Here is a 15,452-nt window from a genome sequence, read left to right on the forward strand (position 1 = left end):
GAGGAATCAAGAAGCCAAAGGAAAGCAGAGCAGAATTGGACTAAGACAATCAACAAGACTGAGGTCCGGGCAGCCCGGGGGGCTCAGTGGTTTAGCGCCGCCTGCGGTCCGGGGTGTGATCCTGGAGACCCGGGATCGAGTCCCACGTCGGGCTCCCTGCATGGAGCCTGCTTCTCCCTCTGCCTGTGTCTCTGCCTCTCTCTCTCTCTCTCTCTCTCTCTGAATAAATAAATAAATAAGTCTTTAAAAAAAAAAAAGAACAAAAACAAGACTGAGGTCCCTGTGTGTCCCTGCGGGAGGTGTGTGTGTGCACCTTCATACATACGGCGTGTATTTATGTGTAAATATATATGTATATGTCATGCGGTATACACACACGTGTGTAACTTAGACGCACATCTATCCACATGCAAATCACATGCAAATTATATGCAAACAACATGCAAATTAGATGTGAATCACACGTAATTTATAGGTAAATTATATGTGAATTATATTAAATAAGTGGGGCTCCCAGGTGGCTCAGTGGGTGAAGCATCTGTCTTCGGCTCAGGTCATGATCTCAGGGTCCTGGGATCGAGTCCTGCATCGGGTTCCCTGTTCAGTGAAGACTCCGCTTCTCCCTCTACCCCTCCCCTGCTCATGCTCTTTTTTGCTGACTTTCTCTCTTTCAAATAAAAAAATTGAATGGAATCTTTTTAAAAATTACGTAAGTGATGTACAATGTATTTATATATCATATGAAATGAGTATGTCTATGTCGTGCGAGTGCCACACGCACACAGACACAGCACTACACCAACACACCTTGCTTGTGCGTGTGTGTGGTCCTGTCCCCACCCCAAGAGCAGCAACAAGAGGCCCAGAGGAGACACACGGGACCTTCACCAAATCCAAATGTGCATCACCCCAGGGAGGGGATCTCGGAACTTTGCAAGGCAGCCCCAGCACGGGGCCACACCCTCTGGCCGTAGCCTCAGGACAGCAACGATGGAACGAGAATACACACCAGAAGGGACAGAAACAGGAGCCTGAGCTCGGGACCGTGGGGACCAGTCCCCTGGCCAGCTGGGAGGGCGAGGCGGCGGTGTCCAGGGCGGGGCTCTGCTGGGGGGGCAGCCCTCTGCCCTCTGCCCTCCCTCGGAGCGTCTTCTGTCCTCACCTTGGGCCTCCAGTTCCTCAGGCAGGGGCACTAACAAGGAGGGCTGTGCCTCTGTCCTCAGAGCAGACGCTGTCCTTGTGACCCTGGTTCGCGCTCAGTCCCAGGGGCAGGCCAGGCAAGGCCCCTGAGCTGGGCGTTGTCCAGGGAAGGCCCAGGGGGCCACCGTGCCTGCCACCTGCCACCTGCGTCTCTCTAGTGGAAAGTGGACCAACGCGAGACAGTGAGGGGATCGTGCCACCCCTTGTGGGATGTGGCTGGAGGCTCCCAAGGGAACCTACCTAACCTTAGACGCCCTTGCTACAAAACCAAAGACAGAAAGTGAATGGTCTGAGGTTCTAGCTTCAGAAGCTCAAGAAACGGCTATGACATCGATGCAGGAGCCAGGGAAGCCGGGCTTTACGGAGGAGGGAAAATCAGAGTCGGCATGATGAAGACGTTAAAAATCGGTTCTCGGAAACGCGGACAAAACAGAGGGGACGTGGCCCTCCGTGGGCCGGTGAGGGGGATGTGGCCCTCCGTGGGCGGTGAGGCTCCGGGTGCCCTTGGTTCCCGGCCCTACCCCCGGGCTGCCCACCAGCCACCCTTGGACCTCTCCCTCTGTGCTGCCCCAGCCCCTGCTGGGAGCCAGTGGTGTCCCCGACGGCGTGGCAGGCCGGGCTCCTGTCTGGGGGTCCCTGCGGCGGGGCCAGCGCACACTGACACCCTGAGGAGGGGCGGCCCCCAGGGGAGCACAGCGCTCCGGCCTCCTCCCCGAGATGTTTTGTCCCTCGGCCTGGTTCTGCCGCGGCCGTGGGCTGGTCCCCGGGGAGATGCTCTCGGCCCCGCCCGGCGAAACCACCTTCCTGGCGGGGAAGCAATTAAGCAGCCGGAGCAGTTGCCCAGCATCCCTGGGGCCGGCGAGCCTGGGTTCCGGGGATAAATGGGTGAGCTAATGGGCCCTGAGCCCAATTACAGTCGGAAGCTCAGCGACGGCGGGCAGACCACGCGGCCAGGAGGCATCAGGAGCTTCTGCTGTTCCTGAGCGATGCTCCCGAGCTGTGGCCTGCGCCTGGCTGGCGGCCAGCGCCCCCTGAGAGGCTGGCCCTGGGCCGGGGGCACCGCTCAGCGCACACCACAGGCGAGTGCCCCGCGTCCGTCTGCCCCGCTGTCCATCGAGGCAGAACCGCCCGAGAATAGCAAACCTGTGTGGCGTGTTATTATCTTCTGCTGTGGAGGCAGAGCAAAGGCATCCGGGCAGATGTGAACTACGAGCTACCAGCACCCAGATCAAGATCCAGAACATACCGTCCCAGGAGCCCCTCCTGCCCTGTCCCTTCACTGCCCTCCAGAACTTTCCGTAAGTAGAACCACACAGCGTGGGCTTGGCGTGTCCGGCCTCTCCCACTCTGCTTTTTATGTCTCTGGATTCCCCTGCACTGACACTGTGCTGGTAGCAAACCTATTTAATTTGTTTAATTTGAATATTAAAATATTCCTGACCTTTGGGGTTCCCATTTGGCGTCTATGTGATTTGCCTTATACGCTGATGTACCAGCAGCTTCAAGGCTCACATTATTTTAATCTCCAAAAAGAGAGCCGGCTGCTGAAAGCAGAAATAATCACGTGTTGCGAGGCTCCTACACACGAGGACGTGAGCAGGAGGACAGCGCACAGCACCGCTGCTCAGGCTGTGTCCAAACGTGCCCTGAAGGATCGCCCCGGTGAGCAGCCGCAGCCGGACACGACGGCCTAGGCCGCCGCCGAGATAGCGTGGCTGGGGCGCAGCTCCGGACAGAAGGCACAATCACAGAAACCCGCGCTCCTAAAGGAGGCAGGAGAGAGGAGAAGGGAGCAGGGCAGAGGGACCGGAGCCAGAGCCCTGAGCGTGGGCTGTCACAGCCAGGACGGCACCACCAGCCAGCGTGATGGCCTGGCTCTCGCCGTCCCCGGGGCCCCATCGCAGTCAGCTCTGCTCTCTCCTCCGTCTGCTCCAGTCTCTCACTGACCCAGCCTTTCCTTCCTTGTCTTTTTTTTTTTTTTTAGACATTTTATTTATTTATTCATGAGAGACACACAGAGAGAGGCAGAGACATAGGTAGAGGGAGAAGCAGGCTCCCTGAGGGGACCCTGATGCGGGACTCAATCCCGGGACCCCGGGGTCACTCCCTGAGCCAAAGGCACACGCTCAACCACTGAACCACCTGGACGTCCCTCTTCCTTGCCCTCTATGAAGTGCACTGATCAGTCACTTGTAACATGTCTTTCAGTTTGGGAGCGTCTGAAGAGGTCTCACTGCTGGACAGACACTATGCATGTTTGGCAAGAATGTCACAGCAGTGCTGTTGTGTGTTTCTCCATCCACTGCATCAAGGGCTGACACCGATCTCTCCTGATTTCTTATTACTAATGACTTTGACCTTGGTCGCATAGGCAGGGTAGTTTCTGCTGTGCTTCTCCACTGTAAAATCATTTTTTCCCCTTTGTAGTTAATAAACATATGGAGGAAGAGACTCTGGTGCTATAGAAACCGTGCAGGTAGCAAAGTGTAAAGACACGGGTGTGAGGATGGAACTCGACACCACGGGCTGACCTGATCGCAAGGAGGCTGCAGTGGCTATGCTAGTGTCAGACAAAATGATCCAGGGGTGAAGAGCATTATCTCATAATGAGAAAGGGCCAATTTATAAAGAAGACATATTAATCTGAATAAAGGGCTTCAAAATATACAAAGCAAAAACTGATGGAACTGTAAGAACAGCAGACAAATCTACCATCAGTCAGAGACATCAACACCCCTCTCTCAATGATTAATAGAACACATGAAAGATCAGCAATGATGCAAAATGCTAGACTCACACTATCAGCCGTCTTGACCTCATCAACACTTCTAGCACACTCCATGGAACAGTCATACAACACGTTTAAGTAAACACATAACAATTACTAACACGGGCCACTTTCTGGGCTATAAAATGACTCGATAAATTTAAAAGGACCCAAAGCATATGGAGTATGTTCTCTGACAATGAATTTAATAATCAAAACCAGAAAGCGCTCTGGAAAATCCCTAAATATCGGGAAACAAAACACTTCTAAATCCCTGAGTCAAAAAAAGAAATCAAAAGGCGACTTAGAAAATGTTTCAAACTTAATGGATGTCATTAAGAATTTCGGGGATGCAGCTAAAGCAGGGCTTGGAGGGAAACGTATAGCACTAAAATCCCCATACTAGAGAAGAAGGAAAATCTCAAACCGTGAAGCCAGCTTTCACCTTAAGAAACCAAAACAAACAAACAAACAAATAGATAAATAAATAAATAATAAAAAATAAAATAAAAAAAGAGGAGAAAAGTAAACCCAATGTAAGCAAAAGGTCAGAATGGGAGTCAATTGGGAAATAAAAAAGAAAAACAATAAAGAAATCAATGAAACTAAAAACTGGCCCTTTGAAAATGTCAATAAAATTGATAGACTTCTACCCTGAACGACTAGTAATAGAAGAAAGAAGATGCAGATTACCCATATCAGGAATGAACTGACATCACTTTGTACTCCATATTGTAAAGGTAACTAGGGGACATTATGCATAACTTCATGTTGATAAATTCAACAATTTAAATAAAACAGACAATTCCTTTTTAAATTATTCAATTAATGGATATATAGTGTATTACTAGTTTCAGAGGTAGAGGTCAGTGATTCATCAGTTACATATAACACCCACTGCTCATCTCATCACATGCCCTCCTTCATGCCCATCCCCCAGTTACCCCGCCTCCATCCCCTCCCCTCCAGCAAACTTCAGTTTGGTTCCTGTGATTGAGAGTCTCTTATGGTTTATCTCCCTGTCTGATTTCATCTTATTTTTTCCTCTCTTCCCCTGTGATCCTCTGTTTTGTTTCTTAATTTCCATATATCAGTGAAATCATATGATATTTGTCTTTCTCTGATTGACTTATTTCACTTAGCACAAGTTCCATTTGGTTCCGTCCATGTTGTTGAAAATGGCAAGATTTTTTTGATGGCTGAGTAATATCCCAGTGTGTATATAGACCACATCTTCTTTATCCATCATCTATCTATGGACATCTCAGCTTTCTCCACAGTTTGGCTATTGTGGACATGGCTGCTGTGATCATTGGGGTGCAGGTGTCCCTTTGGATCACTATGTTTGTATCTTTGGGGTAAATACCTAGTAGTGCAATTTGCTGGGTCATCAGGTAGCTCTATTTTTAGCTCCTTGAGGACCCTCCATACTAATTTCCAGATTGGCTGCACCAGCCTGGGTTCCCACCAGCAGGTAAGAGCTTCCCTTTCTCCACATCCTCACCAACATCTGTTGTTTCCTGACTTGTTAATTTTAGCCATTCTGACAGGTGTGAGGTGGGATCCCACTGTGGTGTTGATGTGTATTTCCCTGACACTGAGGGATGCGGAGCATCTTTCCACGTGTCTGTGGCCACGTGTAGGGCTCTTCTGGAGAGATGTCTGCTCATGTCTTCTTCCCGTTTCTTGACTGGATTGTTTGTTTCTTGGGTGTCAAGTTTGATAAGTTCTTTATGGATCTTGGATACCAGTTCTTCACCTGATATGTCACTTGCAAACATCTTCTACCATTCTGTAGGTTGTCTTTTGGTTTTGCCAACTGTTTCCTTAGCTGTGCAGAAGCTTTTTATCTTGATGAAGTCCCAATAGTTCATTTTTGCCTTTGTTTCCCTTGTCTTTGGAGACGTGTCTAGCAAGAAGTTGCTGAGACCAAGGTCGAAGGAGTTTCTGCCTGTGTTTTCCTCTAGGATTTTGATGGATTTCTGTCTCACATTTAGATCTTTCATCCATTTTGAGTTTATTTTTGTGTATGGTGTAAGAGAATGGTCCAGTTTCATCGTTCTGCATGTAGCTGTCCAATTTTCCCAACACCATTTGTTGAAGAGACTCTCTTTTTTCCACTGGATATTCTTTTCTGCTTTGTCAAGTATTAGTTGACCATAGAGTTGAGGGTCTATTTCTGGGTTTTCTATTCTGTCCCATTGATCTATGCGGAAACAGACAATTCCTTGGGAGAGATGAACTATCAACATTCAGTCAAGGAAAAATATAACCTCAGCAGCTCTATCTCCATTAAATAATTTAACAACATATAAAAATGATGATACATCATAACCAAGTGGGATTTATTCCAAGGACACAAGGTTACTCAACACTTAAAAATCAGTTAATACAATATTGCATAATAACATATTAATTTTAAACAAGTTTCTCAATGGGTGAAGAAAAGACAAAACGCTTCCTGATAAAAACTCTCAGCAAACTAGAAATAGAAGGTATCAACCTTAAAAATAAAATGGCCAGGGATGCCTGGGTGGCTCAGCGGTTTACAGCCTACCTTGGACCCAGGGTGTGATCTTGGAGTCCTGGGATCAAGTCCCACATCGGGCCCCCTGCATGGAGCCTGCTTCTCCCTCTGCTTGTGTCTCTGCCTCTCTCTCTGTGCCTTTCATGAATAAATAAATAAATAATCCTTAAAAATAAAATAAAATAAAATAGCCAGTTATTTTACTAGCAAAATGTGTTTATTCAGTAATAGCAGAGGAATTGCAATTTGGAACAAGGCAAATTATAGTGAGCCGTAGGCAGGTCCAAAGAGAAAAAGGGAAGGTCAGTTCTTTTTAAGTTTCAGGAGGAAGTTGTGGAGGACTGTTTTGAACAGAAGTCTATTGGAGAAGAACAAGAGTTCGAGGTTATGGCACTTCCTCATTGGCAGTAAGTGGTGGCTAGTTAGCGTGTTGTTGTTAGGCCTGGGAGAGATCTTCCTTCCTTCCTTCCCCCCCCCTTTTTTTTAAAGCATGAGATTAAATTCCAATGGGAAAAATGTTCTCTCCCTCCAAGATAATTCTTATCTTCCTTCTTCCTGCTGGTGATGAGGTCCGCAAGGAGTGGTACATGCATAACAGTGCATCTTTGGGGTTGCCTGACTCCATTTTCAAAAAGTTTCCTGCATTTTTACAAAGGAAACTTCCTATTACTGATAACAACAGCTACAAAAAAAAAATCTATCACCAACATTATTCTTAAAAGACTGAATATTCTCTCCCTAAGATTGAGATGAATTAAGATATATGCTCTCAGTCCTCTTATTCAGTATTGAACTAGAGAGGCTGTAGCCAAAGCAATTAGGCACAGATTGAAGTAAAAGGCATCCAGACTGGAAAACAGAATATTCTTTTTTATTTACAGATAGCATGATTGTATATGTAGAAAATCCTCAGGTATCTCAAAAGAGTTACTAGAACAAATAAGTGATTTTAGTAAAGTTAAGATCAGTATGCAAGAATCACCCTTATTTCTCTATATTTGCATTTAACAAGCAGAAATTGAAACGAAGATACCATCATCAATAACATAAAATTATGAGAAATAAGTCTGACAAGAGATATGCTAGATATGTAAGCCAAAAACTACAAAACACGGCTGAAAGAAATAAAAGCAGTTCTAAACAAATGAGAAGATATACCATGTTCATGGACTGAAGGACTCAATATTGTCAAGATATTAATTCTCTCAAACTGATCTAGAGATTCAATGCAATCCCAAACAAAACCCACTAGGCTTTTTTTTTTGGTAGAAGTTGGCAAGCTGGTTCTAAAATTTATGAGGAAGTGCAGAGGATCTAGGATGGCAGAGAGAACTTTGTGAAAGACCAAAAGTGGAAGATTATACTATCTGATTCAAGAATTATTATAAAGCAATAGCAATAAGGATATCTTGGAAAATTTGCATAAAAATAGGCAAATAGAGGGGTTCACGGGTGGCTCCTCGATTGAGCATCTGGCTCTTGATTTTGGCTCAGGTCATGATCTCAGCATGGTGAGATCAATCCCCTAGTGGGACTCTGTGCTCAGGGGGGAGTCTGCTTGATATTCTCTCTCCCTCCCCCCTTCCCCCACTCTCTAAATCAGTCAAATAAATAAATAAATAGATAGATAGACAAATAAATAAATAAATAAATAAATAAAAATCTTTTTTAAGAAATAGGCAAATAGATCGATGGAACCCAGAGAGCACATAAATAGACTCACAGAAACACAGGACTACTGTTTTCCAACAGAGGTAGAAAGGCAGCGCAGCAGAGAAAGAATGGCTATTTCAACAAACAGCCCTGGAAACCAGATAGCCATAGGCAGAGAAAACAAGCTTGAATTATATCTCACACCACACACCAAAATTAACTCCAAACGGGTAAGAGATGAAAAATGGACAAAGCACGGAACATTCATATAATGCATTGCTACTCTGCACTAAAAGGAATAACTATCGATTATTGCATCAACATGAGCAAACTTGAAGTAATTATGCGGAGTGACGTGAGCTAGGCAAGGGCGGATAAGACCACGGCTCTGTTTACACAACTGATGGGAAAGCAGACTGATGTGCAATGACCTTGCAGACCAGTGCCGCCCTGTGCAGTGACCCCGCAGACCAGTGCCGCCCTGTGCAGTGACCCCGCAGACCAGTGCTGCCCGGTGAGCAGCTGCAGGTAAGGGAGACTGCGCTGTTCGCCTTGTAGATCCTGGGAAGGGCTGCACAGGTGTACCCGGATCCAAACAGGGCAACTGCAAACACGAGGGTCTGCACCTCCTTACACCACAATGAAGCTGTTTTTAAACCTCAAGCTGGCTCCGCTCCAGCTCCAACGCTGACCCCACCCCTGCTTTCCCTCCCCGGACGCGGAAGGGTCTGCGGCAGGACCCAGTCCCGCGGACACCGAGCCCCATTTCCCGTGCCTGCAGGCGGGCGGGCCCGGGGGAGAAAGGCACCGGCCCCCTGCCCCAGCCGGGACCGCGGGGCAGGGGCGGGGTCTGTTGTCCTACGCCCGCCCTCAGCCCCGCCCCAGCCCGAGACCACGCCCCCCGCCCTGCGTGTGAGAGCGACGCTCCGGCCTCGCAGATCCCAGCCTCCATGCACGCCCCGCCCCGCAGCCGCCCCAGGCCCAGTCGGGCCCAGGTCCTCCCGCCCTGCAGGGCCCCCCGCTTCGTTCCGGCCACGCCCACCCCAGGCCCCGCCCCCGCCGCCCAGGCCCCGCCCAGGCCCCGCCCCTGACAGCCGTAGACCCCGCCTTCGGCCCCGCCCCTCTTGCCTCTCGGCCCCGCCCCCGGCCCCGCCCCGCCCCTCCGAGCCGCAGGCCGAGCCGCGTGTGTCCCGAGCGGCCGCAGAGGTGGGCGCAGGCCCGGGGTCGCCCTGCGCCGGGTGTGGCTCGGGTCGGGCTCCGGGCGGCCGGGACCTCGCCGAGAGCGGCCTCCGGACGCGGCCGCGCAGGTAAAGCCCCTGCCCCGCCCTGGGCCGCCCCGGGGTCCCGGGGTCTGGGGTCCCCGCCCCGGCCGCCGGCCCCGCGCGCGCCCCGCCCCTCCCCGCCCCTCCCCGCCCCCGCCCCCGCCCCCGCCCCCGCGCGGCCGCGCGCCCCGGGCTGGGCTGGCCTCCGGGCGGCTTCCCGGTGCCTCCGGCGCGCTGACCTGCGGGGCGCCGCCCCCGGTGCCGCGTGCTCGTCCCCGCTGGGCGGACAAAGGGCTCGGTGCGCCCGCAGCCCCGCGGGGGTCCGGCTGCGCCCGGCGCTGAGCTCCGACAGCCGCGCCCCGGCCTCGAGCGCCGGCCTCCGGGGCCCGCAGCCCCTTCCCGAGTGCAGCCCGGAGCGCCGAGCAGGTGGACCGTCGCCCCGCGCGCCCCCCCGGGGCCCCGGGCGCCGTGGGTGTGTCCCGGGCTCCCGGGCCGCGGCGGCAGCGCGACCTGCCCTCGCTCCTCCGGGGGCCTTTGCGGATCCCTGGAAGGAAGTCCCAGGCGGCCCCGCTGGTCGGATGCTTCGGGGCGCCCCGCCATCCCCCCGGGTCAGCGTGCTCCCCGGGGCTCCCCTTTGCGCTCTCTTTCAGACCTGGAAGGGGCCGGAGTTGATGCCCGGGTCGGACGGTCGCCCGCACGGCGGCGGCTGGCAGGTGAGGAAGAAGCCGCAGCGCCTGGGGCCGCAGGTGTGGTCAGCATGGGCCCCGTGGGGAGGCACAGCCCCGCATCCCTGCCGGTCCCCGCGGGCGGATCCTGCCTCATCCTCCTCTTCTGCCTGCGGCTGGGCGCCCCCTGCCCGCAGAGCTGCCAGTGCCCCGAGCACGCGGGGGCCGTGGCCGTCCACTGCAGCGCCAGGGGCCTGCAGGAGATCCCCAGGGACATCCCCGCCAACGCCGTGCTCCTGAAGCTCGACGCCAACAAGATCGCCCACGTCCCTAACGGAGCCTTCCAGCACCTGAACCAGCTCAGGGAGCTGGACTTGTCCCAGAACACCATCGAGACCATCGGCCCCGCCGCCTTCGCCGGCCTGGCCGGGGGCCTGCGGCTGCTGGACCTGTCCCATAACCGCATCCGCAGGATCCCGAAGGACGCCCTGGGCAAGCTCAGCGCCAAGATCCGCCTGTCCCACAACCCCCTGCACTGCGAGTGTGCCCTGCAGGAGGCCCTGTGGGAGCTGAAGCTGGACCCCGAGTCGGTGGACGAGATCGCCTGCCACACGGCGGCGCGCGAGGAGTACGTGGGGAAGCCCCTGATCCAGGCCCTGGACTCCGGTGTCAGCTTCTGCAGCACCCACCACAAGACCACCGACGTGGCCATGCTGGTCACCATGTTCGGCTGGTTCGCCATGGTGATCACCTACGTCGTGTACTACGTGCGTCAGAACCAGGAGGACGCCCGGAAGCACCTGGAGTACCTGAAGTCCCTGCCCAGCGCCCCCGTGGCCAAGGACCCCGTCACCCCCGTGCCCTAGTGCCCGCTGCCTGAAGCAGAGCACCGCCGACCTCGGCCCCGACACTCGGGTAGCAGATGGCGACCGACCTGTGCTTTCACGGCGGAGCAGGGGACCTCACGGCCCCTCCTGCGCGGCGCCCCACCCCCACGGAGCCCTTCTCGCGCTGCCTTCAAGCCACCCCGCCCCGCTCCAACCCAGAATATTACCATCCGCCCACTTGACGGGCCAGGAAGCCCGAGCCTGAGAAGTGGCATTGCCCACCACCACTCCGTCGGGCGGCCACCCAGCTGGGACTCCAGCCCGGCCCGTCTGTCCATGTCCCTTGCGCTCTGCGGCCTCGTCCACGTGGCGCCCCTAGGGTGTGACGGCATCACGAGAAGAGTGTGGCTCGCCCACGCGCGTGAGGCCTGCCCTGCGGACCGGGGGGTGTAGACTCCTCTGCGGAAGGCACAGAGCATCCTACACAGCAGGACTCGTTGGCCTTGTCCCCCTGGTAGCGTTCCCCGAGCCCATCTGACGGCCAGACTGTCTCCAGAGCATAGTAGAGACCGGGTTACACTCGAGAGGTAAGTGCAACGCGTCCTTCAAACTAAGCTTTGAACGACTTTGTTTATTCTCGGAGCGTTGGGTAAGGGCAACGCCGGGGCCAACGCCACTCCGGGGAGTGGGGCAAGAACCTAAAGCCCCAGACCCAAGGAAACCACGGACAGAAACGGGAGAAAGGTCCGGATCACCCAGGGGGCAGCGTCCGCGGCCAGGCCGGTGCCCCTGCCCCCAGGCCCGCCCTGTGTGCCCGGCTTGGGGGCCGCGCATCCTGGCTCGGGCCGCGCCTTGGCCCCGAAAGCGGCTCCCTCTCAAGGACGGCAGGACCGGCGCTGGGTGTCCAAGGCCCCGCAGCGGGGACTCCGCCTCCCGCCCTCTCTTGGCCTCAGAACTCGCTCGGCGCTCGACTCTTACCTGTGCTGCGTGACCTTCGGGGTGGACGTGACCCCCACCTACCTAACTGCAAGCCGTCTCTCTAGTTTTATTTTTTGAGGTCTTTTTTATGAGTGCTTATTTTTAAATTGCTTCGAATGTCCGGGGAGGGGGAGGCACACATTGGGATAAATTGCTTATGAGCTTAAGGTGTACAGGTCACAAGAGGTTTGCACCTGGAGAGCGTCACGCGACCTGAAGTGGGCCGTGAACACGGGATCCTGTCTGCGCGGATGCAGAGACCCAGACCCCACAGTGGACACCCCCAAAGGCCCATCCAAACGAGGAAGGTCCTGACTTCGCCAATCATGGTGGATTAAAAAGGAACGACTGACAGGTCCCAAATACCCTCCCGCGCCCATCACCCAGACCAGGTGTGGGGGGACAGGAGGCAGGGCCCGGTGACACCCCCGTGGCCTGTCCCTCTCCTGGGCGCAGGTAAGCACTGCCGCTGGCCGAGCAGCAGGGCGCACAGGCTCCTTGGGCGGTTTGGTCCTCCTTCCCCATCCATCCCAGGGTGCACGCTGTGGGGAGAGGGCCCTGCCCCCCCCACCCAAGGAGCTCACCACCCATGGCTGTGCCCAACGGAGGGGACCCGACAGAGGTGCGGGGGCAGATGCCAGGGTCCTGCGGCTGCCACTCATGTCTGGGGGTGCCTCTCCTTCACGTGGGGAGCCTTAGCCCTGTGGGGGCCCTGTCACGCTGCCGCGGAGCTCCTCATTTCCTCTATCACCAGAATTAGCCCAAAGCCTGGCTTCCACCCAAACACAGCCCTTCAGGGGTGCATGGGGAGTGTGGAGGGGCCTCTTCCCTCCCGGCCCCTTTCCAAGGACCCTGGACACACCAGAAGGGTCCTCTCCCTATCACCCTGAGCCCAGAGTCGGGCTGCCGGGCCCTCCTTCTGGGCCTTTCTGGGAGCCTCACCCTTCAGGAGTGTCCCCGAGCGGACACCTCCCTCCAGGGAAGACCAGCGGGTCCCTAAACTGCAGGACCACGAAGCTCCCTCCTGCTCCTGGGAGCCTCGCTCTCCTGGGGTACAGCCACCTTCTCCCCCTTTTCCCCTGCCTTTCTCTCCCCCGAGGGACCCCTGGAGATGACACCTGCCTGGCCCACCCCCTCCTTGTCACCATGTGTGAGCACAACTTGCTGGACACCCCATGGGCCCTACAGCTGCCTCAGCCCTCACCCCTGCGCCGATGGGTAGCTGACCCCGTCTTAAATCTGCGGGGGCTGCGTGGGGTCAGGCTGGTCTCATTGAGGAAATCAGTGTTGACAGTGTCCAGCACATGACAAAAGGGGTGCCTCAGTTGGCCCATCTGTCCAGGGCAGCGGGGTCACAGCCTTATGGGACATGGGTGGCCCCCGGCTCTCATGTGATACAGATAAGGGACCTTCAACACTTTATGTGCACACACGGCCTGGTGTGCAAAGCCCTTTTGTCATGGGAGGTGACACTTCACAAGGCTGAAGTCAGGGCAGGGTGACTTTGGGGCTTCCTGTGGGAACAGATACCCCAACTTGGGGTGGGGACTGGGCCTCACCTCCTTCCCATGGGGGTCAGTGGTGGGGATCTGGCTTCCAGGGAGGCCTTAGGGCCAGAGGGGTAGGGGTCCAGTGAGGGGTGCAGGGAGCTGGTGAGGAGTGCAGAGGGGTGCAGGGGGCTGGTGAGGGGTGCAGGGGGCCAGCAAAGGGTACAGGGGGCTGGTGAGGAGTGCAGAGGGGTGCAGGGGAACCAGTGAGGGGTGCAGGGGGCCAGTGAGGCGTACAGGGGGCCAGTGAAGGGTACAAGGGGCCAATGAGGGGTGCAGAGGGGTTCAGAGGGCCAGTGAGGGGTACAGGGGACCGGTGAGGGTTGCAGGAGGCCAGTGAGGGGTGCAGGGGGACCAGTGAGGGGTGCAGGGGGCTGGTGAGGGGTGCAGAGAGGTGCTCCCGGAGCCCTTCCGGAGCCTGGTGTCCCTGCCCAGCCGCTGTGGTTGGGCTTCCTGCTCCCTTGGTGCTCAGCCTCACCATGGATGCCTCTGGAATCCTGAGCCTAGGAGGGGACACCCTATGCTCGTGGCCTCCTGGCCCCCCAGCCTCCCTCCTGTTTGGGCTTTGGGGTCACTCCCTCGGATGGCCCAGGGGTGAAGATGGGCCATCCTGACCCTGGGGGGCTCTCCCTGGTGAGGAGGCTCCCAGCTCGGCTCCAGAAACCCTTCTACGGCCTCCCCTGGGAGCTGCCTGCAGGCCGTGGGGGGCAGGCTGTGTACCCCCCAGGCTGCGGTGTGGCTGGGATGGGGGCGCCGGCTGCTGTGGGTGCGTGGAACAGCCTCCTGTGGACCCCACCCTAAAGCCCTTGAACTGGGGGCCGCCCCCCAGCCTGGCCTGCAGTGGGGTGGCTGAGTGTTTTAAGTCGGATGTGAGATTGGGTGGTCCTGGGGGTGGCCGCAGGCAGGAGACGAGGGGGGTCCAGCGGTTAAAAGCCGAGCTCGGTGGGTGCCGCTGCGTCCCCCCCGAGGTCCAAGGCATGTGTGCAGGTGGACTCCCCGCCGCCGGGGGCTGGCCAGGCCCAGTTGAGCAGCGGCCCAGGGGGTCAGTCGGGGTCAGCCAAGGCCGGGGTGCAGAGCACTTCCCCGGGAGCTGTGAGCAGCGGGGCTGGGCACCGGGAACCCCGGGGGGTGCCTTCTCCACGGATGCCTGTAGCCCAGACTCTGACCCTGGACTGAGTCACCTGGGGAGGACGCAGGGCTGCTTGGGCAGACCGTGGCAGAGATGGAACTTTCTGGAGTGGTGGCAGCTTCCTGCAAACGCAGGCCCCTGGGATGCTCTCTGGAGTCCTCCGTCCCGGAAGCCGGTGTGGAGTCGGGGTCTCCTGTCCTCCCCGCCGCCTCCCATCTCTCAATAAACCTCTGTGCTTACACGAGCGGGAGTGGGTTCTGTTTCCTGCCCCCCCTCCCCCGCCCCGCAGAGCGTCCGGCCCGTCAGACCCGTGAGCCCACGGCGTGGAGGAGCCGGGTCCGGGCTGCGGCGGCTGCTGGAGTCCCTGTGTCCCGGCTGGAGCCCTCGACATCTCGGGGGTCGCTTGGGGTTGACGGCGGCCCGAGTCTTCACGGCAGGCGACGGAAGCAGGCTCCGCTCCGCCAGGAGGCCGTGGCCGCCGGAGAGCACGGGTGTGCGCCTGCTGGGACGGCCTCTCCGGCCTCTCCTCGGATCGCAGCCCGTGCTTGCCTCCCGAGAGTCCCCCCGGCTTCCCGGTCCCCACCGCCCGGCCGCCCGGGCCTCTGTCCCCGCCCCGCTCCAGCTCCTGGCCGCTCTGGCCGGATCACACGTGTGCTCGGTGCCCCCGCACCCCCGGCCCCTGGCAGCGGGGGGTCGCTCTGCCTCCTGCAGGGACTCCCACCTGCCTCCAGTGGCGCCGGCCCTGCCATTCCCAGAGGGATCCCAGCCCCTCCCTCCCGGCCCGGGAGCCCCTCCCCTTTCTGTGAAGGGTTTATTCTTCCTCAAGGAGAAACCTTTTTCTGTAGTTTTACCTCCTCCAGAAGTTTCGCGTGAACACGAAACCATCATCACACCGAA

At 56.4% G+C, this 15,452-nt stretch overlaps 1 protein-coding gene across 1 annotated transcript; it reads left to right on the forward strand.

Moving 5' to 3' along the window:
• The first annotated feature begins 9,320 nt into the window (after positions 1-9,320).
• On the forward strand, positions 9,321-13,511 carry LRRC3 (leucine rich repeat containing 3). The gene is made up of 2 exons (XM_055313549.1): positions 9,321-9,454; positions 10,060-13,511. Exon 2 carries the CDS (start codon positions 10,167-10,169, stop codon positions 10,938-10,940), a length of 774 nt encoding a protein of 257 aa, XP_055169524.1. The 5' UTR covers positions 9,321-9,454; positions 10,060-10,166; the 3' UTR covers positions 10,941-13,511.
• The last annotated feature ends 1,941 nt before the right edge of the window (positions 13,512-15,452 follow it).

Source organism: Nyctereutes procyonoides, unplaced genomic scaffold, assembly GCF_905146905.1.
Source record: "Nyctereutes procyonoides isolate TBG_1078 unplaced genomic scaffold, NYPRO_anot_genome, whole genome shotgun sequence".
Lineage (NCBI taxonomy): Eukaryota > Metazoa > Chordata > Mammalia > Carnivora > Canidae > Nyctereutes > Nyctereutes procyonoides.

Excerpts from the sequence above, each read along its gene's own strand:
- LRRC3 (XM_055313549.1), top strand. The coding sequence starts at position 10,167 with ATGGGCCCCGTGGGGAGGCACAGCCCCGCATCCCTGCCGGTCCCCGCG.